Source organism: Cheilinus undulatus, linkage group 20, assembly GCF_018320785.1.
Source record: "Cheilinus undulatus linkage group 20, ASM1832078v1, whole genome shotgun sequence".
In the NCBI taxonomy this organism is placed as follows: Eukaryota; Metazoa; Chordata; class Actinopteri; order Labriformes; family Labridae; genus Cheilinus; species Cheilinus undulatus.
In genome coordinates, this window is record NC_054884.1 from 7,952,418 (window position 1) to 7,976,845 (window position 24,428).

The window sequence follows — 24,428 nt, forward strand, 5'->3', positions numbered from 1 at the left end:
GGAGTTAGAAGAGAAGTAGAGAGACATCAGTAATGAGACATCAACACCGGACTCCCAAGTGCAATCAATAGTTTGATGGTTCTCTTCCAAATTAAACTGAAAATTGCTGATATGATTACACATTTATTGGATGTTAGATATACACTATAAGCACATAAATTGGATAACATCAATCATTCAGACAACGGTCAGAGGCAGACTGGGGCAGTTTTGTTCAAACTTAATCTGAATTGACGTAAAGCTTTATTCTAAAAGCTGACACTGAAAGATGAAACATTTAAACACATCTAAATACAGTACCTGTGTGTGAAGCAGATATTGATTGTTTTTTAAAAGGTTTAATGAAAAAGTCCAAGAAAGTGCCAAGTTTATATTCATAATTTGAAATTTTGCTGTTAAGAATAACACATTGCATGGTTAACTTTAAAAATGGCCATATTGAATTTTTCAATTTGTGCATATTATTTAATAACATAAAAGTGAAGAATCAATAAAAAACTGTAAAATAGAATTTAAAATGCTATGTTACTGTTTATGTCTAAATCTAGCATATTTGAGTGCCGGTAAGTGAAAAATCCGTTTACCCTGTCGTTTCAGCACTCAGATGTGTGTTCTGGAGGGTTCTTAGATTTTGTTCTGAACTTAGAACAAAGCTATGAAAAAAAAATATTGCTGGTCAGAATTTTCTGAAACAGTGTAAGTGGGTTTTAGAACAATTTTCTCCTTAAGAACAGTCGGTGAATGAGGTCTGTTGTTTTGAAAACAACTGCTGTTCACATGAAGCGGTAAAAACGTCTGAAAACATCCCTGTGTATGCACAACACTGGCTTTGCTTTTAGTCTGAACACAGCATGAAGATGCATCTTAAAAGCATCCACTGACTCGTCTTGTGTAAAAGCCTCTGACAGGCTCTTCAAGCATGCAAGGACAGCTGTGATTTTTTTATAGACTTCATAAATAATTGTGCAGAAGAAAAGTAGAGGGAGTGACAGTGGTCCAACAGTGGATAAAACTGTATTTAAGATATTATATCATACAGTGGCAGATGAGACTACATTTCATGGCATTTTCAGTCATTAAAGGAACATTTTTATTTATCATAATGTTGTCTGTTGCTACAGAGCTCTTAAATATTTCACTTTTACATCCAAGTGTCTGTGGTAGTGCATCTTTACTTTCTGTGTTTCTATCACATTAAATGTTCCCTCTGGTTATTTTTGTGTATGTGTGTAGCTGTGTACTAAGTTTTGGATTTACTGATGTGTTTTCACATTTAGACCTTGTATGTCAGTAAGCAGCAGAAGGTGGAGTTTGAGATTGCGAAACCTTTGAACTAAGTGATTGGTGAACTAATGTCAGTTAGTTGATATTTGTTTTCCTATTTTCAATAGCAAAAGAGTAATCTGACATGCCTGTTCAAATATCCACTGCATGGATATATTTCACATTCATCTGGGAAAGCTCCCATAGAAAGCTTGTGGGAAGGGCAGAACTTTTAAAACAGTCCTTGAAAGGTGATTGGAGATATGTTCTGTCACATTTATGACTGGCCAATCAAAGCGACAAGACCCTATTAAAGGCCAGATTTTTGATGCTTCATTTTGATACCCCTCCACCCCGACGTGATCCCCCGCATTTTTCTACCAGGATAGATACTACCAGCGAGTATCTATCCAGTACAGGAAATACCTAAACGAGTGTGTCCATCTTGCAAAGCTTCAGGCTGATAAATTTGTTCTGGGTCAGAGAATAATCAGACCAAAGCAATAGCTGTGGGCATGGCTTAGTTTAACCACCTACAATTCTAAAAGCATTGGTGATTGGTGAAGAGATTCGTGTGGATGCAGCTATAGCAACAGTTTGATCAGAATCGCACATTTCTTGATTAAAAGAAGGCAAAGAACCTCCCTGACTGCTCTTCTTGGTGGAAAAGCTGGAGAAGCTTTTGCTCTTATTCCAGCAATTTACCAACTGGCTCAACTGTTAAAATTATTCGGCATCATTAATTCAACAACCCCTAATGAATGTGACAGACGGAACGGAACGGGGTGTTACCCAGAGGGATGTGACATGAATCCCATGCCATGGATGTGTGAAACAGTCCACATGGCCTGTCAGGTTATATCCAAGGTTATTTCTGCTTTCATTTTGTCTAACAAACCAAACTCCACCTCCTGTTGTCTCGTCTCGTCACTGTGTTCGTAATCTTCTCTCATCCTCGTTGGTGCTCGCCTGTGATGATGAACGTCCAGATGAACCCACCAATCCTAGTATTGACCTACAGGCCTCATACGTACCAGCCTGCACTGTGGTGACCAGTACCCAGGCCTCCACCCTCACTACCGCGTCTGTCTCCCCCACCCTCACCTCCGTCTCCCCCATTGTCCAACTACGTTCTAAGGACTGCAGTGAGTCTCATGTCAAATCCTGACAAAAAGCTAGACAAATATACTGCCATTCTTTAAGCATTTATGATTTGATTATACCAAATCAGTATAGATTTTCTTCGTTATACGATATATTTGTCTAGCCTCAGTCTAATCTGTCTTTAAGGGTAATTTCTGTATTCCTAATAAACAGTTTTAACAGATTTTAGTGTCTTAATGACAGATTCAAAAAGTTTAAATTATTACAGTAGACAACTTTGGCCTGCAGCTTTAAAACATGACACTGCAAATCCCCCCAGGGAAAGACCTACATGATAATTAAAGATCCTTTTTTAAACAGGCAACTACTAAAACATTCTCTCTGCAAAGCAGGGTTGGCATGATACCAGATTTTTTAAACTTTCTAATGAGATCTGTAAAAAACAAATGAGATCATGCCTGTTTAAATACCACAGAAATAAAAAGGGATGTCAAAGGCACCCATTATTCGGTAATTTCCTGTTTTCATTAACCAAAAGTCACCGGCAAACTCTTGCACGCAGTCTTAAATGCTCTAATTTAGCAATTGTGAACCTATCTGTGCTGTGAAGACAGTGCTATTTCTTTCACTTGTGGCAGCTTTTGACTAAAAAATGACTGCATGGCTGCAGTCTTTCAAAGCTTAAGTACCTTTCAGTGCTATTGGCAAAAAGGGCAACATATCCTTTTTAATGTGAGGTTGAAAAAAATGGATAGGGATGCACCAATTCCCCAGTTAAAGTCCTTGTAAAGAGAAATCCAAAATGTGTGTCTTAACACATGAGATAAAGGAATAAGATTGCCATAAACATGTAAAAACATTGAGATCTACAGTATGTGTGATTGAATTTTGGATTACCATGTAAATTTGCCCTATCTACAAGCAACAGCTGTCTATGGATCATTGAAAGCATCATAACAGAGATTTGAGCCAGAAAACAAACTTCTGTCTCTCTGTTCTGACACAGAGCCAGGCAGCTGCAAAGTTTACCAAAAGGCCAGGAGGCAGGCTAATTCCCAGAGTGCTTTTCTATTTTTCACTTGAACCAGAAGAAACAGACTGTGGCTTTGTCTCTCTCGAAGCAGTCACAATTCAATCCCTCCTGTCTGTTAGCATCATGATGTTAGAGCTTAGGAAAGAATCTGTTAATAGAAACGTTCTATTCTTGCCAAGTCTGTCACAAAAAAGTGTCTATGTTAATCATTGTTAAAGACATTTATTTTGTGGCGCAACATCAGGAAGTTGAGTGCTTTCAGCAGCATCTTAAGAACAAAGACATCTCGATAACAGGAGGGAGACAAAACTTCACAAAACTCAGAAAATGAGATTTTAGGATCAAGTGCATGAGAAAAGAATGAGAAAATGAAACCATGATTTTTAGCTTGAAACTGCTTGTGATGACATTAATATGATTTTTTCTCTGGTGGCTTAAAAAGAGAGAAATAACGTAGCAGCAGAGCAGACAGATTAATCCTCATTTCTCATGATGTTGAAGCTTAGTTTTATAAACTTAGAGATGTTTTTCATGACTGAAATTTGGCTTCATTTATATTTCTGAGTTGCCTTTTTATACGTCCTGTCTTGCCTTTTGAGACTTTCCCGAAACTTTACGCTGTTAGGAACACATTCAAATAAGCAACTCAGGAAGATTTCAGTGGCAACCTGTCTTGAAATTTTGAAGGAATTTTTAGCAACGCATGAGAGAAAACAGCTTTAAACAAACAGTAACATAGCAGGCATTTCTGTCAGGTTTGAAGCTACCGGCTGAAGCAATCGTCTTGTTCAATTTTTAAAACTTTTTGCATCAAGTTATTTAGATTTCTGAATACCTGAAAATACAACCTAGGCTTGAAAATAACTTGAAATACCCTTAAATCTTGTCACATTAATGTTGAAAGTCTGCTGTAATCATTGCACCCTAAAACTAACCACCATGTTGTTATTCATGTTTTCATTGCCACATATGGCTGATGGAAAATGTCACACAAATCATTGACAGTTTTAACAACATATCCCATTAATAACTAATCTCCTCATCACTTCACATTACTGCCAAACATTGCATCATTCTTTTATTTCTTCTTTTTCCTCTTCTCCTCTCTGACTCATCTTTTTCTCTCCTCAGGAAGTATTAAAGGTCGTCGCTCATCTTACCTGCTGGCCATCACCACAGAGAGATCCAAATCCTGTGACGAGGGTCTGAACAACTTTAAGGAAGAGAGTCGAGTCTTCTCGTAAGTCAACAGACACCAGAGACACTTAAAAAGACGGATTTTTCATTAAAATATCTCTACACAGGCCGTTAAAGGAGCTATCTTTAGGAACTCCAAAATCTCCACTGACAGACGTCTTTAGACAGTGGACATGGAAATTAAACCTAATAAATTGTCCCTTACCAATAGTATTTGTTCTCTTTACAGGGAAAGCTACAGCTTTTACTTCTGCTCTGCTGTTATATTGAATGTTTGTGTACAGTATGTGGGTGTTAGATGTTGTGAACTTGCACGCAGCAGTAGCAGCCACAATCTGGCCTTTAGACACAATGTTTGTCTTATTCTGTTTAAAGAAATAAAAAAGTACTAGCTGGAGCTTTGAAAGTTTGCATAACTTTTAGATGGCACAAGGTTAAGGTAACAAAATGTTACTTTTCCACTTTAAGATAGTTTTTTCGATGTTGATCTAACAGCACAGTAACTTTAAACAAGGAGAATAGTGCCTATCCCATTTCCACAGAGTGTCCTAGTGCCTGCTTTCAGCACTGTATAACTTCAGTAGAGAGTCATGGTCCTCTCACGTAAGCACTAGTTCACACATCAAGCTAAAAAGAAGCCAGTTAGCCTGTCAGTACTGTTTGATACAAAGGCTGAGGCTAAGAGATAGAGGACAGAACAGATTAAGTTAGGTGGAAAAAGTTATGCATATCACTTTCAATTTTTAATGCCACTGAGTCACTTACAAAGGATAGTAGCTGCACAGATATGTTCATAAATCTCCCTGTAATTCTGACATTTTTGCTTTCATGTTTCACAGTAAACTACCAAAAAGGGTCAAGAGCTTTTTCACTGATGGGGTGAGTCTCCTTTCACATCTAGTCATTTCTAGTCTTCTGTAAAAAATCTAATTCTTCAAACAATGATCATCTTTACTGTTTATTTTTTTTTTTCAGTCTCTGGAGAGCCTGCGAGCCCAGGAGGAGGCACGGTCAAAGCGTCACTCCACCTCTGAGCTAGGAACCATCACCTTCAGTGACGTTCGTAAAGAGGGCTGGCTGCACTACAAACAGATCCTCACAGAGAAGGGGAAGGTACGATTATACAGCCTCTTTAACTTTCACTGCAGTAAAAAAAAAAAAAATACATTTTTCTTTAAGCCGAGGCACATTTAAATTAAAGGTATCTAAGAATTAAAATAATAGAAAATCTGGCTCATTTGAAGAATCTGCGACATTTGGCTCAACTCAGCAATAAGAGCCGGCTTTTTTGGCCCCTTAACAGCTTATTTGATACAATTTGACCTTTATTTAGTCTGCCAAATTTAGCGATTCTTTGAATGATGATTAACATCTGTGCCAGAGTTTTACTCAAATTGTGCTTGATTTTTAAAATTTATTCTTAAAACACATTTACTTTTTATCTGAGCTTACAGCTGAGCTTTAAGTCAGCTCAGACAGTCAGCTGAGTTATGCCCTATTCACACAGGATTAGAATTACTGAGGGACCTGACGTCTGTGTTTTTTAATCCTGTGTGAATCAACCATGTCTGTAACTTACAGAATAAAAATTCCAGGGCAAGTTACTGACCATATTCTAGCACACACACAGAGGTCCCCAAGCAGTTGTTATCCTGTGCAGATCAGCATCTCTGTAATTTAGGGTGGTAATTATGTTTTTTTTTTTTACAGTCAATGCAGCTTTTCGTGTGCCTTTTTCTCATCAAAAAAAAAAAAAAAATAGAGGCAACGAAGGAGATTGTTAACAAAGATCTGACACATATAGGTTACAAATACTGCTTCTCTTTTTCGTAGTATGTGTAAAAATGGCTTTATTTTACTCAACTTTTTGCTTTAAACTCTGCTGTTCAAATGTGCATGCATGATGTGCTGAACTTTTCATATGCACACTTCTTCTGCTCTGCTTCCTGCAGTTTCTCTTTGCGGGTGCCTGATCTTATATCAGTATTATCTAGCTGAACATCTCATGCCCAACACAATTTACGATTTGTAATGTGTCGCTCAACATTCAGTGGTTAGGCTGCAACGGCTGATCTGCGTGAGGAAGGTTGTTGTGGTTAACATCAACAACATCAACTGCATTAAAACTGTTAAAAAAAACAGGAGAGGTTCATATTTAACATGCGACATCTCCCTTTCTCATACATTAACGGAAGGGATGCTTGACTTTTCTGTCTCTTCCTCTGTCTGATCAGCTGCAGATACACACAGGTGACTTAGGTCCCCTCAATGTTTAAAGGGAGAGTTAAAGGAAATACTTCGTTAGTTTATTGGTTATGAACAGCTCGCTTCAGCTCTAAAAAATGTTAAAATAAATATACAGAGGGAAAAAACACTCATGCACACATTGTCTGTTGGAAACTCTGGTTAGCAGTCTTTATAGGACACATGACGGAAATGTCACCTGCAGAACACGATGTGCACCACATTGCATTTTTTTTTTATGAATTTTGGAAATAAAGATTCATACATTTTCATTGCTGCAGCCATTCTACACTCTTATGTTTTCCTCAGAAATGTCTGTTAATTTGTGTACATTAAAGACTTTGCTTATCCTGTGTGAATGCACCAAACACTGACATCATGGGGTAATTCACAATTCATCAGATGTCCACAGGTAATCCTAATCCCATGCGATAGTACTTAAGTTCTTTAAGGTTTGATTTTCTTTCTAATTACAGAAAGTGGGAGGTGGTATGCGGCCGTGGAAGCGTGTCTTCTGTGTGCTGCGCTCCCATTCGCTCTTCCTCTACAAGGACAAGCGGGAAGCTGTTCTGCATGGAGCGGGGGCGGGGTCAGGTCAAGACGAGCATCCTCCAATCAGCATCCGTGGCTGCCTGATCGACATTGCCTACAGTGAAACCAAACGTAAGCACACCCTGAGACTGACCACACAGGACTTCTGCGAGTACCTACTGCAGGCGGAGGACCGGGACGACATGCTGGTGTGGATCAGGGTCATCAGGGAGAACAGCAAGACCGACAATGAGGTGAGAATCCAGCTACGCTCGAGAACTTACACCAATAATCATTAAGAAAAGTAATCTATGATCTCTTCTTTTACAGGAGATCGGTTTCTCAAGACAAGCTCTGATCAACAAGAAGCTGAATGACTACAGAAAACACAGGTCAGCTAAGGGTTATATTTAGAAAAGCCTCCATCACAACTGTCCCCTACTCTTTGTGTAATTAGGATTCACTGTGGCCTTGGGCCATGAGCCTGTCACATACTATCATTTTAATCATTTGTAGTTTGCAGAAAACAAGAATAACAAGGCATCCATTTATCCGTATATCATTTATGATTAAATAAAACCAGAGAGACTTTATTTGAGCTGTCTTTGTTTCTGCAGTCTGACAGGTAGTAAGCCGGACACTTCTCCCCGAGCTCATCGGATGATGCCTCCTTTCCTCCTGGCAAAGACTGACAACACCTCAGTGAACCGAGCCTCCAGAACGGGTCAGTGAGACTGATGTAGAGAAGGATTTTGTCTTTTTAGTCATGCCAACATCTCAGCACATTGGTCCATTCACCACTTTGGTTTCAGTGAAAAATCTTAACAGTTCTAAAGTAATCTCTCATAAACTCTAAGACCATCAGACAGAAGCACTCTGAGTTTGATTATCATCTCACTTTTTCTTTACAGCCTGAAAAACCCTGAAAAAAGCATCTAATAGCTCATGTATTTATTCCTACACTGTAGGAGGTGGATTTCTTAAAACAGCCAATTTTTAAACATCAACATTTTCATAAACTTGCATCATTTTGAGTTCAGCTGAACTTAAGGTCTGCCTCAACCTTACCTATGTGTCTGTGTTTGGATTACCGTACAATCCAGGATATATTCCACCTCAGTATTTAAGCTGCAGTCTGTTTTTTTGGGTCTTGCAAAGGAAAAAGAGGTTTAAATTGTCCTCTTTGTGTGAAAATTTAAATTTCAGTCAGCGTAGCCCACAACATGAAGCTCCTGTGCATCTTCTAGCTTCAAGACTGTAGTGGAGCATCTTATTTATCAACCACGTGTGTTAAGCTAAATCTAAACTTTTATAGAGCTCCTGTAGATGTTCTGGTTGATCTCCTGACTACAGGGCAAAATGACCAGTCAGTGATTTTATTAAGTGATTTTGATTGTTGTTTTGTTTATTTGTTATATTGCGTGTACTCTCAGATGACAACAAAGCATTGTGGGGCATCAACATCATGAAGAAGGCAAAGAAGACGGGAAGTCCAAAAGCTTTTGGCGTACGACTGGAGGACTGTCAGCCTGCTGTCAACCATAAAGTAAGACTTCATCTTTTTAATGACAAGACTAGTAGTAGGATGAAATCTGCTTTTGTCTAATGACTAACTTAAAATAAAACTCATTTTATATGGACTTGATAGAAGGGTAAAGGAAATATTGTGATGTCTACAAACAACTTATTTTTACTTGAAGACATTGTGGGTTTTGTTTATGCCACCTCCTAAAGCAACTAGCAGAAAAAGTCATAACAAATGAGTGGAAAGAACATCCCGGCGAGTGGGAAAGACTAAATCAGAGCAGAGTCCTGCACGTGGCTCTTTTCTTATTCCCACTCACGCCCGCACCCGCAACAGGTGTGTCTGATCCCGCCTGCATCCAGCACAGATTCTGACAATCCATGTTAAATATTAAGAATAAAAGACGGTGCGTTTAATTAAAGGGAATATTGATATGTTCACTTAAGCACCACCTTGACTGAGTTTCCTCTCTGAATGAAGGATACTCTAAGAAAACAACAACATCCATGTCATGTGTAACAGTGCCACACATGGATTAAAGACCAGCTGGGAGTCTCAGACTGATTTAACTCCTTGTTATGGTTTACTAATAGCAATGTCAAAGTAATATTTACCAACCTTACTTACACATCATTTATCTTAAAGTCATACAGAGGTGGAGCTGTTTGCTTGTCATAAAACTGCAGAACACTTCTATCACCTCTCACAGACAGTAGGCTAATTTTTCACTTTTAAGATCTTTTGGATGCTTTTATCATCCTTGTCATTGGATGCTTAATGCAATAAGGCCAATTTGCATGAAAAGGGGTGTATTTTCCCCAAATAACTGCATATGAGCTCAGCATCTCTGCAGCTGGTGATCAAGCCAACAACACAATAAGAGGAGCTGTCACATTAAAGCTGTGCCCTTTGACTTATTTAAGAAGTTTTGGTACATGCACTTTTTTGTGGAGGTTAAACAAAGCACCACACGGCCCTCCTGCTGTGTAGGAAGCATGTTGCATGAAATTATAAATAAAAGGAGCTCTTTTCTTCCAATCTGAATCTCTTGTGTGGAAACAGTTAATTTCTTCATAATTTCTTCTCCGCTTTTAACGAGGAAACTTCACTTTTCCTTCTTTCCTCTCCCTCTTCCTCTCTCCATATCTCTCCCAGTATGTCCCTCTGATTGTGGAGATGTGCTGTGGTGTGGTGGAGACAACAGGTCTGGAGTACACGGGTATCTACCGGGTTCCAGGGAACAACGCCATGGTGTCTAACCTGCAGGAGCATCTTAATAAGGGCCTGGACATCAATACTGCTGAGGAGGTGAGTGACATGCATGGTGACACTTTATACACCAGATTAAATACCAAAAACAGCATCTTTTTAAAACTACTTTGATGCTCACGTGACTAGTTTTGTGAAGCAATCTAGAAGTTCTATAATCGTCTCTTTCTGTATCTTTAGCGATGGCAGGACCTGAATGTAATCAGCAGCCTGCTCAAATCCTTCTTCAGAAAACTGCCTGAGCCGCTGTTTACTGACGGTGAGTCTGATGTTTTTAATTTCTGATATATGCAGTGGCTTTAAAACTGCTCTTGTAACAGTGCCCTGCAAAGGAACTGCAGATGGTAATTAGCTTTAAGCTTGTACAATACATCAAAAGGAAGCTTTTAACTTTAATATTTTACATGGTCCCTTTATAAATAAAATAAAACTCTTTTTCACAGACAAATACAACGATTTCATTGATGCCAACCGGATAGAAGATGCAGAGGACAGACTGAAGACCATGAAGAAACTGGTATGTATGAAACTTTAAACAGCAGCTGTGTTTGTCAGACATTCAGTTTTTTACAACAAAGTTTTTTGAATCAAAGTGTCAATTTGTAGGGATTTCATTTTTTTAATTCAACCTTAATTAGCCAGCCATCCACAGTTTCATCAGCCAATACACCTGAACACATTCAGGAGACATAAAATGTTAAGTTAAAACAGCGACATGCAGAAAGTTTGGATTCCAAAGTCTTCATTAGGGATTTAAAAACATACATAGAAATGAAGTTTCGCAGCTTAGATTCAGTCTGTAGATCCATACAAAAGGTGCCGAAAACCAAAAAAAACTTCTTTCCCAACTCAGTCCAGACTTTGGGAACAACAAACTACACAAAGTTCAGCAATCACAGATTGTTTGAGCCATTCTTCTGAATATAAACAGAGAAAAGATTATCCAGAATTTTGCTGAGAGTGGCTTTGTAAATGAAGACGTACCAATGTCCAAAAATGTGTACTTAAAAAAGCCTAGCTGACTTTAATAATAATAATAATAATAACTTTATTTGTATAGCACCTTTTAAAAAAAGAGGTTTACAAAGTGCTTTGACATAAACAGAATCACAATTAAGACAAAGCATCACAACACAAGCAAAGAACATAACAGGAAGGACAAAACCCCAGCAACAGAAGAACCCATGAAAACATAACCTCAACACCATAATCATCCTGGTAGACACATTACAAAACTAAAAAAATATGTCAGGTTAAACAGAAATCATAATACCTAGGTATGTTACATTCCAGAATAAAATAATTACCAAGAATAAAAGAATAAAAACCCAGAATAACCTAGACCCATCCAGGCAACACAGGAACCCAACTACATGAAAAGAGGCCTAAGGACCAGAAATGTAAGAGCATTTAAAATATTAGGAAGAGACAGAAAGGAATAAAACTCAGAGCAGTAAGAATAGAATAAAACAATTAAAATGTGTAGAGATTAATTAGTCATAAAACAAAAATTAGAAAGTTAGGAACCGTAAAATATCAGTCTGGTAATAATAAAATCATAATAATGATAATAATGAGGTAGAACGGACAAAAGAGGTAAAAACGATAAGAGCAGAGGGAGGGGTTAAAGACTTTAGAATATGAAGTACAATGGTAAACAAGAAACCCACAGTTTGTAAAAATCTCAGAGCTCCATGATAAACTCTGTCCAACAAATGAAGACTCTGAGCAGAGACTTTCATGAACAAACACTCAACCACTCCTTTTTTGTCATAGAAGAAGAAACACGACTTCTCTCTGTAGTAAAAAGCAGCCCTTTAGTTTTTTAGAATCATACTGAATATGCTCCTTTAAAGAAAAGCTTTCACCAAGCAAAAATCCTAGATGAAAGAAGTAACCTGCTCAGTTTCTTGACCCTAATTACTCACAATTTTCTCAGTGGTCCTTTTGCTGCTCTTGAAGATGCAAAGAACATGAGTTTAGTTTTATCTACATTTAGTACAGGCTGCAGCTGAAAAAGCTGCTTTTGGACTAAATCAAAGCATGCTGAAGACTTCTAAAAGCTTAAGCAGACAGGTTCACAGCAGTAAATAACTGTATCATCAGCATACAAGTGAACAAAGCTTTTGAAATATTCCGTCTAAGGAAATTGATATAACCAGTAAACAAGAGTGGTCTCAAAACTGAACGTTGAGGTACCCTCTTGTAGATTTATGGGATGCTCCAATCCTGTTTTTCAAGGTTGCAGCAGATCATTAAAATGACTTGAAACGTCTTGAATTGGACTTTTGAAATCTAAGGCCATTGTGTTATTCGATTATGATGCATATTCTCCCTACCTTTTCCCATTTTTTGTGAGTTGTTTTATTTCCCTTGTCTTTATCCAGATCCATGATCTCCCTGATCACTATTACCACACGCTGAAGTTCCTGGTGGGACACTTGAAGAGAGTGGCAGATCACTCTGAAAAGAACAAGGTAACTCCATTAAAACTCTTTAAATGTTTCTACAGACTTTTGTCTTTATCAGAGCCACATTTGAAGAAAACTTTTATTTTTATCCAGATGGAGCCGAGAAACCTGGCTCTGGTCTTTGGTCCCACCCTGGTCAGGACATCAGAGGACAACATGACCGACATGGTCACCCACATGCCCGACCGCTACAAAATAGTGGAGACTCTAATCCTGCATGTAAGCATCAACAGCAGCTTCCTCAGTAAAATAAAAATGCCACTACTTTTTTAAATTGCAATCTATTGTTTTTTGTTTTTTTCTCCAACAGCACGACTGGTTCTTCAGTAACGGAGAGTTTGACAAAGAAGAGAAGGTGTGTGAGCAATCACAGCTGCAGAGATATCCAATGATCCGAGGACATCATTAAAACAGACAGAGATGTTTGTACTAAAATTATCTAAATTGTATTTTTGTTTGTGTCTCTGTAGGCTCCGGAGGATAAGCGGGACATGCAGCCTGTCCCGAATATCGACCATCTGCTCTCAAACATCGGAAGGCCTGGTATGCCAGGAGAGGCATCAGGTGAGAGTTTTAAGAATCACGTATCAGTTTTAGTGTTATTTTTATAGAGATACTTGTTTACCAATCCAAAACTTTTCAGGCCTTTACTCCAAAATAAAAATGCCAAAGTGGGGACCCTAACCTTCCCTGGAGTTAATTAAAGCGTGCAATATTGTGCAAAGCATTCTGTTCAGGTTTACATTTTTAATGGATTTACCCATTACTTTCACACCAGCATAAATCTCCCTCGATAACTTTGGTTATACCTTAAATTCAACTAATTTTTTGTTTGAATTTTTACATCAATGGATAAAGTTGACCACTTTAAATAATTTTTTTACATTTCTAAGTATTTTTGAAAGCATCTCTTGACCCCAAATTTGTGTCCCACAAGCTCCTTGGAGTCCCAGGTTGGAGATGATGTTTGTCTGTAATTATAATGAGGTAGATCTTGGCTCTGTCACATAATACCTGAGTCCATGCACGTTCTTTTCAAGCCTGGCCTGTCCCATCCCTTTAACTGCATTTATAGGCCAGACCTGATTTAAATCAGTGATTTTCTTGGCTTTTACTATAAAGTTTTAAAAGTTATTTGGTTGATACCAAAATCTGTTCAGATTAAGTCTCAGTGGGGGCGTGATGGGACACTCAGCTCACAAGACGAGGCAAGATTTGGGTTCAAGAGAGTGCGATGGGTAGAAATTATATACTTTTTGTAATAAAACTTTTATAACAAATTAAACTTGGCACAAAAGTGAGGAAATTTGTGTTTGGTAGATTATTTCCTTACAAAAAGTAAGAAAATTTGTGTTAAGTGGATTATTTCTTTGTAGTAACAGTGCTTCTTGGCAATACATCTTATACTGCTGGGAAACCTGTTCATTTCTCTTTTAAATGGTGCCACATTTGTAAGGAACATGCATTTGTGTGATGAGCAGCAGAGCTGAGGATGTGGGCTGAACCCATGACAATGTCAGATCTTCTCTGCCAATGCCAAACAGCTTGTGTTACCATTGACTCTTGTATTGACACCCAAAGAACACAGTTTCCTCACCCTGTCAGCTCTTAGGAACCGTAGGCTGTCTTCTACAGGTTTGCAGTCAAGGTTTGCAGGACGATATGGCCAACGACTCTCTGCCCAGCCAATCTCCGCTCCCATAATGCTGCCAGGAGGCCTGCAATGGCTGCCCTTAACCATCATTTCTCTATCCTCCAAGATGACAACGGTCACCCCCAACAGAGCAGGGTTTAACAGAGACTACCTCCAGAATTTGGGAGTGGAGAGAATGGAATGGCCTGCCAGCAGTCCTGACTTCAACTCCGTTTAACACTTGTGGGACCAGCTTGAACATGCCATTCATGCCACACTGACTGACTTGTGACAAATGCTGGTTGAAGAATGTGATGCCATCCCACAGCAGTGTGTGACCAGGTTGTTGTGGCTGTGTATGGTTCATCCACACACTACTGAAGCTCCTGGTTGTTAAATGAATAAATTATTAATTGCAAATATGTATTCTTCAAAAAAGCATTCAATCCACCAAACAACACCAAACGAGACAATGACAGAATAAGCTGTTTGGCACTGGCAGAGAAGATTTGGCAAATTTTTTATGATTGCAGACCACATACTCAGTTCTGCTGCTCATCCCACAAATGCATGTTTCTTACAAATGTGGCATCATTTAAAAGGGAAATTAACAACAAAGAAATTAACCACCAAACACATATTTACTTTTGTGTTTTGTGTTTAGTATATTTTTGGAAAATAATAGTATTTCATTCATTTGAAACAATGCAGGTTCATTCTGAAATATATTGACTTGTGATCCTCTAGACCACAGGCTGAGTCAGGATGATCTTAAAGCCTGAGATCAGCCTGGCCCAGGCTCTTAAAATGATGCAGATGTAAAATGTGTTATTGAAACTTTGACAGTCTTATCCTGTATGATTATCTTTTGACCTTCAGCTGGGCATCTTTCCTTCCCTGTTGATCTTTTTACTTCTTAAGCTGTCTCGTCTCTGCTTGTATAAACTCACAATGTTTCCTCCTTTTTCTCCTCCTTTCCTTCCTTTCTGCACTCTTTACCTCTAGCTGAGACATTGGATCAGCCTCTTCGGTAGGAACAGGTCTTTGCTCCCTGTGTGTTTGTGTTTGCTGTTCTTGGATTCATAAACTCATCCGTTTTCTTTTGTCGGTCTTGTTTTCCACCAACGAGCCATCTTCCTCCTTCCTCAGTGATGTTTAAGGGGAACTCCAGCCATTTTTGATTTATAACCTAGCAACTTTGAATGTTTGCATGATTTTAAAAACTAATCCTTTAATAATGTCTAGAGTTCTCCCGAAAGGTTGCAGTAATGCTAGTGAGTGTGCAGTGATTATTAGACAAATCACACATTTTTGTTTCACTCCTAAGGCCAGTTCAGACCAAAGATTGAGACTTGCACATAATTACATCTCACCAGTCTAAATACAGCATTGGGTTTTCAGGATCAATAGCTTTATTAACAAGTATCGTTTTACTTGTAAAATTGTTATTTCTTTTCCTGTCTTATTCAGCTAAATTTACAAATGAGTCAAGCTGATAAAGACCATTAACCTGTCCAGATAATTCTCCACAAACGTTTGATCTTTGTTGCATCTCTTCACAAACCTTTGGTCTAACCTGGCCTTAACATTGATACCATCATTGGTCTTATAATGACACGATTCACACTCTTTTTCCTCTCTTTTTTAGATTCCACCACCAGCGATTCTCTTAAGTCAAAGGTAAGCAGGAAATCTTTGGAATATGTTTTAACAAGTTACCAACTTGCAAGGTCTAAATCAACTGAATTAGCGATAATAAATGTCTTAAACAGGAGCACAATGAGGCATAACGCATTATATTTCATATTTATGCCTTTAAAAGTCAAACTTGATGCTCCACGGGGTGGAGCTCGCAGGGGTGTCAAACTCCATCACCTGGCAGGGGCCAGGTTCTGAATTTGGTCTAACCTGAGATTCTAACAGGGTCAGAATTGACCATTAATTGCCAACCTCATTTTCACCAGTGATGAATTTATGGGGGAAAAAAAAAAAACGTAGCCCTGACGATAAATAATTCTGAGATTTAAAAAAGTCAAAATGATAAATTTAAAGGCTTAATCTGGGATCAAAAAGTCAAATTTATTAGGTCAGATGGTCAAAACCAAAATTAAAAGTGGAAATAATGTTTTTCAAAGGCAAAAAATTAAATCATGACTTTTAAGGGTCAAAATCTAAGTTAAAGTGTTAAATTGTGAGTCTAAAAGATCAAAATATGAGATTAAAAATCATAGGAGTTTGAAAGGTCAAAAGTGAGATAACATTTGATGAGTTTAATTATCAAAATATGTTTTTAAGTTTAAAAATTTTAATCTAAAAGTTAAAAAATGAAAGAAAAAGTCAAACTCATAAGCTTAATTATGAGATGCAAACTTGAAAATATGAAATGAAAACAAAATTTATTTTCCCACATTTTTTATCTGATTATTTGTATTTTTTATGTTTCAAATTTTTATGACTTAGTGAGGATATTTTAAATCATCAAGCTTAAGTTTACATTTTTATACTGAAGGAAATCTGCAGACCTTATACTCTGATATGATCTCGGGGGATGGTTACAATGGTACCACGGACCGGATTTGGCCCCTGGGCCTTGAGTTTGACAACCCCGCTCTAGGGTCTCCAGTTAATGACGTTAAAACCTTTGAAAGTGGAAATTTTAGTCCAAAAATTCTGGATTATCCTAATCCTAGCAAAGGATGGATTTCAGACTGAATTACTGGAAAAAATAAAAGAAACTTTTAGCAACCATAAAAGATTATATCACTTTAAATCATTGTTTTTTTGTGAAGACATTTTTAAATGCGCTTTGCAGTAGAATTGTGTTTGTGAAAAAGTATGATTTTTTTTCTCAGGACTATATAACCAAATAAGATTAATGATAAAAATACAAGTGAGAGGATCTTCCATGGATTTGTGGAAAAAGCGTTTAGTGCTTGAAAATCCTTACAAGTCTTTATCCAGTTCAGGTTGATCCTATCAGGTTTGTCTTGCAAATTGGGATAAAAATAAGTTTGAATATGTGATTCTTGGTAGAAAAAACATGGATTACCAATTCTAGTTATTCTAATCATAACTGGAAAAATCTTTCACATGTTTAGGCCCTGTGCAGGAGTGCACAAGCTGCGTTTAAATAAAGTTGATTTATGCCCAACTTTGAACTTAGATGTATTTGATTTCTAGCCTAAAATTTACACAAAGTGCACTGAGTCCCAATATGAATGGTCGTGGTTGCACGAGATGAAGTGTGTTCATGTGAGCATTCATGGAGCAGCAAATGTTGACAAGTGAAACACTTCTATCCTGTCTAACTTTTCCTGTCAAGCTATTGACTGAAGATTCGATAACACGAAAATAAATTATCACCTCTTTGTAGAAATGCTTTTTATGACCTGGTGTGTTCTCAGATGAATATTAACTGTCTCTCACAGGGGTAGAAGGAAAAAAAGCTCAATTTTGACTGTGTCCTACATGTCTCTTATCTCTAACTTTAGACCAGTTGACTAAACGTACACTTCACCAGATTTGAAATGATTCTCCCAGGATATCAAAGCTTGATCCAGAAATGGGTGACTGGACTTGGTTGAGATTTTTGAAGACATTTAACCTCTCTTTTAAAAGTCTTCTTCAGCTTCTATTGGAAGAGAGGCAAAATGTCTTCAAGAACCTGATCCAAATCCAGTCACCCCTTTCTGGATCAAGCTTTGGATAACTATGATGGACAAATGAGGACCTTCCCAGGTTTTCTTATAGGAACATCCAGGCATGAAAACTAAAGATCCATAGATTGCTCCAACTTTAAATAGTAGAGACATTTTTAATTGACTCTTGTGAAGCTCTATGTAGTTGAGGCAGCATTTCACAATAAAAGCACCAGGGCATATTGGCACTCTGAAGTACAGGAGTTGCTCCTGCTTCACACCAGCCCCTCTGCTGGTGTGGAGAGTACCAGGTAGACAGGCACCTAGCTGATACTCTTCACTCTAGGATTCTGGCCTAGGAGATTTTAATCAATTGGAATTTTATTTCATTTTTTTCAGCTTTCATCAGGCTCAAAAAAGGACCTGAATGCCAGGGACTTCCTACCCATGTCCCTCATCTCTGCTGTGACCCGTAAGCGTAAAAAATGCCTCCGAACTGACCTGCAGGGCAGCAGCACAGACGACGACTCCGAGCATGAGCCTGTCAAAGCCAGCAACTACGGAGCCGGAGAAGGAGAGGGAAGAGAAGAGGAGGAGGGAGAGGAGGACAGAGGACAGGAAGAGGCAGACAAGGGAGAGCATATAATTCCTAAAAAAGAAAAAAGGGATGGAAAAGAAAACAGGGTGACAGCTGAAGAACCCACAGAGAAAAAGGATCTGTTAGTGGGAGAAGAAGTGACTGAAAAGGATCTGGGGAACAGGAGAGGGAAAACAGAAGCAGGTTTTGTCTCATACCCCAGACCCCTAGCAGTGACTAACCCTCCCTCCCATCTGAGACCTCATAACGTAGCCAGAGGACGCCCTACTGTTCCATTCTGGATCTGCCCCACCAGGCCTCCTAATGTCTACCAAACCCCCAGCCTTCACGGATACCAGCACCCGGACTGGAACCAGTCAGCCCCCGTCCGCTACAGGAAGTCCAGAGGTGGGAGGACCAGGGCTGTGTCTATGAATCTGGATGTTGAGTTTGGCAGGAGTGACGACCGAGTCAGAGGGTGGAGAGCAGACAGGGTGGAGGTGATAAGAGTCATTGATGGTCAGTGTGGACATGTTGGTGTCCCTCAGGGTTCAGTTTTAGGTCCTCGGTCGATTCAACAAATAGATTCTCTGCCTCGTCTACCAAAGGAGGCTCCCCCTTTCTCCTCCCCTTCCTCTGGTTTGATTGATCAGAGCCCTGCAGGACCCTCCACTGTGGTCATGAGGAGGTCTGCCATGGACCCACGGGATAAGACGAGAGCGTGGCGCCGTCACACCGTGGTAGTTTAACCTGGCTGCTACATCTGCTAATGGATTACCGACTTCTCTCCCAACAAACACTGGATCACCTCTGTCACTGATTCTGAAGCCAAGCATCCGTCATCTAAAGACTCCTCTCTTCCCACATTTCATTGGCATGAAATGGATCATGGTTAAAATCTGTGGTGTTGTAAACAGATGAAGGGGTTCATTTCAAAACATTTCAAAACATAAGTTTCTCCACTTCTTTCATACTAAGTTACTGGTGATGTTATTTTCCATGTTTTCAAGTGTAAGCAAGAAAAGGTAAGAAGATGATTCAGAGGTATGTGCATCCTCCCAATATGGCAGCCCTCAGTAGGGAAAACTCAAAAATAAGAAGAAATCCCATAAATATCAGCTGATAGCTTAAGTCCTACCTAATCGCTGTCTCTTCCTATAATACTGGCAGCTGACTCACTGAGACTATGTCCATGTTTTATACAATCTACAGAGTAACTGTAGGAACTCCTGCCTATTGTGACGCCACATCCATACCTTCTGTAGCTTGTTTGCTGTCATGTGATATCAATGACACACTCAAGTCCGATGGGGGGGCAGAAAGTGAGAACACCAGCTGGAACTCATTGGGAAGGAAGCAAAGTAAGTAAACCAATACTGTAAATGAACATGCACACAACAGGTACAGTCAGAAAAATTCTAAATATATTAGGTTTGATTCCTGACAATTGTTTTGTCCCTTGATATAGCCAATTTTCCTGGCATGGAAGCAATGTCACAATGATAATTGATGTCACAGTTACTTAGTCCTGCAGACTTTCTGCTACTTGAATAGAAAAATGAACATTTATAAGGGTCTTAAAGTTTAAAACTATTTTATTTACAGCTGAGTCAATGACCTCAGATTGAAAGCAGGATAAAATGACTGCAATTTTTGAGGCTAAAATCACCGGTTGCCAGCCAGACGGCTGACTACTTACTGTAGGTGATAACAGCTACTTTTTCCTAGGATAGGAAGTGGTTTCTACAGAGAAACACGATCAAAATGGCCATGTTTGGAGTGATTTACAACTATGCCAAGCATTCAAAATGTGAAAATATAAACATTCTTAATACTTAAGCTAATTTGTGTCCCAAAAGTAGTGAAATAATCAGGCAAAAAAAAAAATCCAGAGAAACAGCAGCAGTCAGGAATGGACCTTTAGCTTTATCTGGTGCCTGCAGGAGTGTATGTTCCACAAAGTGGTCCGGTTTGGTTTAGAACAGTTGCGCCATGGTTAAGCTCATTCAGCTGATGTTCTTTGAGTCTATCTTATTGTGACAGGAAACCCATCTCTTTTTGGAGCTCCATATCATTTGGCTCAGCTCAGTAGAGCTGGCTGTTTTGCTCCCAACTGGCTCTTTATTTGGCACCAGTTTGGCTTTTTTAAATGTGGCTTAAATAACAACTTAGGATGGAGGTCTCTCACCCCACAAGGTTTATTCGGTTGTTAGTAAATCATCAAAGGATTTTTCTTTTTAGTCTAGCCCCTAAACTCAGTACAAGCCTCCTCTTGACTTTTGTCTAGCTTCATCTCACTTAAATACGCTAGGTCTGCAGGACTGAGTAATTTGTGATATTGACTGCCACCACACCAAGTAAATCAGTTATACTGTGGTAAAAATAAAAGTTTTGTAAAATGAAGGAATTGTACTCAATGTATGTAGAAATTTATTGATGGCAAGTGCAGTGAAGAGGTCCATTTAGAGCTGTTAAGTACAAACTTTCCTCTGTTCCTATCATTCCTAATGGCTGTCCTCCACTGCCTGACCCCCAATGGCCATTCTGTCCCCCGTTTAATCTGCAAACATCCTATAGACCATTTCTCAGTGTTGTGTGGTGGTTTCAACTTCTGCATGGGAGCTTTAACATGCATTTCTAAAGCAATGTTTTAAAATGAACCTCTTCAGTTAAACATGCTGATTAAAATAAATCCTAAACACCACATGAGACATGCAAACCCCCCCTAGAGCTCAGCAGCTGATGTCACATTAAACCATCACCAGCAGAGACTTCAGCAGAGTCACGCCGTATTTTTTTTTTTTATCATAAACTGACTGTTGCTGTACGCTGGTGTCCTCCCTGCTGGTTTGTACCAATGATGTCTTTAACTCTACCCACGTGGGCACACTTACCTACCAGCCTGAGTACAGCACAGAGCACCTGTCCGCCCTTTACAAGCTCTTCCAAAGCCTCCGTGGATCTGCAGGGACCGTCAACGATCTGCAGGAGCAAATACCACCCCACCCCCCCTCTCCGGACGATGTCACTCGGGCGTTATGCCAAAGCTTCTGTGGACTAAAAACTGCATGCATGGGGTCAGTGACATATAAAAATATGCAAACCCTAAGTGTTTAACACAAGCCTATCATGCTTCCCTATGTGTGTGTTAGTGTGTGAGCGTCTGGATGTTTGAGGAGGAGGGTCCGACTCTTTAGGGATACTAACGCTGTTTTTGTTAGATGAACATAAAGGCAGCTATGTGAAGTCATGCCAAAATCATCCTTTCTATTTGGATAAACCTGATAAGAGTGGAGACCAGAAAGAACCTGCTGCTGCTTTTCTTCACAGAAAGATCTGAGCTCTTCTCAACTCTACTCACCTGGAACTGGTACTCTATGTTTCACATGAGAATTGTAAAAAATACCAGGATTTAAACTTAAATGATAACATTAAAAATCAGATTATACTGATGCTGTTTCAATGCCATCATAATGAAAATAGAAGTCCAACGCATCCAGTTTGGGCTATTTTTTTTCCTCCAAAAATCCTATATATTATCAGAGGCCTTGTCAACACATAAACAAGAATTTTCCTCCTCTTTGTTTGAAAAAAGTAATCCCATCCATACATGCTGCATTCTATGAAAACTTTTGTCCACATGAAAACATAAAAATGCACCGTTACATGCTGTAAAGAACACACTGTGTCAACAGTAGCCTGTCCAAAAAACAAAATTTCAAGTTAGAGGATTGAGGATAAACAAAGAATAAACTTTAGTTGATGTAGTTCTGCTGGCCCTGCTTAAAACTACACAAACTTTTTAGGCATACTACAAACATTTACAGCTGATCTAACTCTGTTTTTACAGGCAATACATGTTGATAGCCAATGTAGGTCAATATTAAAAACCCTTATAGGCCTACTTTTATCGCCGTGTAAGGTTAATGTTTATAGCCAATGTAGGTCCGTATTTATAGGTGATATAGGGATATTTTTACTGCTGACAGGTTGATAATTATAGTCGATATTGGTTGATATTTAAAGTCAATAAGTCATTTATACATCTGATGTAGATTTATATTTAAAGCCAGTATCAGTCAATGTTTACAGCCAATATAGGCCTACTTTCACAGCCAATATAGGCTGATAATTATTGCCAATTTAGGTCCATATTTACAGCTGATATAGGCTGATTTTTGAGGCCAATATAGGCTGATATTTATAACCAATATTGGTTATTTACAGTCATATAGGCCTGTTTTACATCTGATATAGACTGATATTTATAGATGTTGATGTTTACAGTCCATATAGGTAGATATTTATAGCCAATTGAGACCCATATTTACAGCTGTTATTGGCCTATCTTCCTGCTAATATCGGCCAATTATATGGCTAATATTGGTTCATATTTGAAGTCCATACAGGTCTGGTTTCAAATCTGATGTGGATTGATATATATAGCCAATATTGGATGATATTACAGTCCATATGGGTTTATTTTTACAACTGATAGACTGATATTTAAAGCCAGTGTCAATTCTTTTTAACAGCTAATATAGGCACGTATTTATAGCCAAGTTAGGTCGTATTTACAGCCAACATAACCTGACATTTAAATTTAATTTAGGCAGATATTTATGGCCAATTGAGATCCATATTTACATCTGACATATAGGCCTGTTTTACTGCCAATATAGGCCAATATTTTAAGCCAACATTGGTTGATATTTACAGTCCATATAGGCCTATTTAACAGCTGATATAGGCAGATATTTGCTGTCCATATTTACAGCAGATACAGGCCAATACTACAGCCAATATAGACTGATATTTATAGCCAATGTTGGTTGATATTTACAGTCCATTAGGCCTATTTTTACTGTTGATCTTGACTTATATTTTTAGAAAAATGATGGTCCATGTTTGCAGTGAATGCATCAGTTTTAAATTTGTAAGTTTTTATACCTGCCATGAATGATAGCATGCCAATAATATCAGTCAACCCTAAAAGATTCTTATGGAGCATGCCAGTTTGCACTTATCTGTCCATAGGTTTCTTATTGTGTTGTAAACGGGGCACACCCTCCTTTCTTAACAACACAGCATGTGCTCTGCCTACCAAAAACAGCTCTCACTTTAATTTGAGTGAGGAGCAGGGGAGCTGGAGCACATACTCAGCATAGTTTATAAAGCATAATTGATATTTACTCTTCAAGATCAGGGAGACTCTGACTCAGTCAGAAGCAGAAGGATATTTCTGTTGACTCCACAAACATGAGCATTATTTGGACAAATATTTGGTTGTAACAAGCATTATATAAATAGGCCATGAATCATTCAGTGTGTTGTCAGCCTTCCTATGAGCCTTGAACACACCAGTAGCTTGTGTTATTAATGACTTTGGACAAAAGAGTGAGATATTCAGTTCCAGTGGCGTCAAGTTGAGTGGAGAAGCCGCAGAGGAAAAGAAGCCAAGAAGAACCCGAGCAATTAGCGCAACAAAAAGCCTCAAACTGAATCAGTGTTAGTGCGAGAGAACTGAGCATTTGAAACTGAGTGGAAACCTTCAATCCAAAAACCACAGTCTTACCTGAGTGATATTTTTGCATCTTCCTTTTCACATTTTCAGTATTTTTACTTACTTTGTTTTGTTAAGCCGAGTCTGAAGAAACCAGAGCTGAACCGCTGTGACTGCCAACCCGTGTCGTCCGCTTAGAATCCATGTTAGTCTTAATCATATCAGTCTGTCCTTCTCTCTGCCCCGCTGCATGTTCTTTATGTACGTGGGTGACTGTGCGTGGACCAATTTTGTAACAGTTGTACAAAGCCTTGTTAAGTTAACCTGTGTATATAAATGTTATACATAATATATTAAATTATTTGTTTTGGACTTTTTGGAATGCTGATTTGTCCTTTTTGCTTCAAATAAGACACGAGGTGAATTCATTGAGACTGAAA

At 38.6% G+C, this 24,428-nt stretch overlaps 1 protein-coding gene across 7 annotated transcripts in view; it reads left to right on the forward strand.

Annotated features, from left to right (window-relative positions):
- LOC121528108 (rho GTPase-activating protein 23-like) overlaps positions 1 to 24,360 on the forward strand; it is a 121,555-nt gene extending 97,195 nt beyond the window's left edge. For 5 of the 7 annotated variants that reach the window (XM_041815270.1, XM_041815267.1, XM_041815271.1 and 2 more), the window contains exons 8-24: positions 2,253 to 2,408; positions 4,532 to 4,640; positions 5,437 to 5,476; positions 5,573 to 5,710; positions 7,318 to 7,626; positions 7,703 to 7,764; positions 7,990 to 8,096; positions 8,806 to 8,918; positions 10,053 to 10,205; positions 10,347 to 10,425; positions 10,610 to 10,683; positions 12,554 to 12,643; positions 12,731 to 12,856; positions 12,948 to 12,992; positions 13,108 to 13,201; positions 15,919 to 15,950; positions 18,308 to 24,360. In XM_041815270.1, the coding sequence (XP_041671204.1) occupies positions 2,253 to 2,408; positions 4,532 to 4,640; positions 5,437 to 5,476; positions 5,573 to 5,710; positions 7,318 to 7,626; positions 7,703 to 7,764; positions 7,990 to 8,096; positions 8,806 to 8,918; positions 10,053 to 10,205; positions 10,347 to 10,425; positions 10,610 to 10,683; positions 12,554 to 12,643; positions 12,731 to 12,856; positions 12,948 to 12,992; positions 13,108 to 13,201; positions 15,919 to 15,950; positions 18,308 to 19,234 (2,654 nt within the window). In that variant the 3' untranslated portion in view covers positions 19,235 to 24,360. Of the gene's footprint in view, positions 1 to 2,252; positions 2,409 to 4,531; positions 4,641 to 5,436; positions 5,477 to 5,572; positions 5,711 to 7,317; positions 7,627 to 7,702; positions 7,765 to 7,989; positions 8,097 to 8,805; positions 8,919 to 10,052; positions 10,206 to 10,346; positions 10,426 to 10,609; positions 10,684 to 12,553; positions 12,644 to 12,730; positions 12,857 to 12,947; positions 12,993 to 13,107; positions 13,202 to 15,275; positions 15,301 to 15,918; positions 15,951 to 18,307 lie in introns of all 7 variants that reach the window. The other 2 variants (XM_041815273.1, XM_041815272.1) reach the window with 2 other exon arrangements.
- The last annotated feature ends 68 nt before the right edge of the window (positions 24,361 to 24,428 follow it).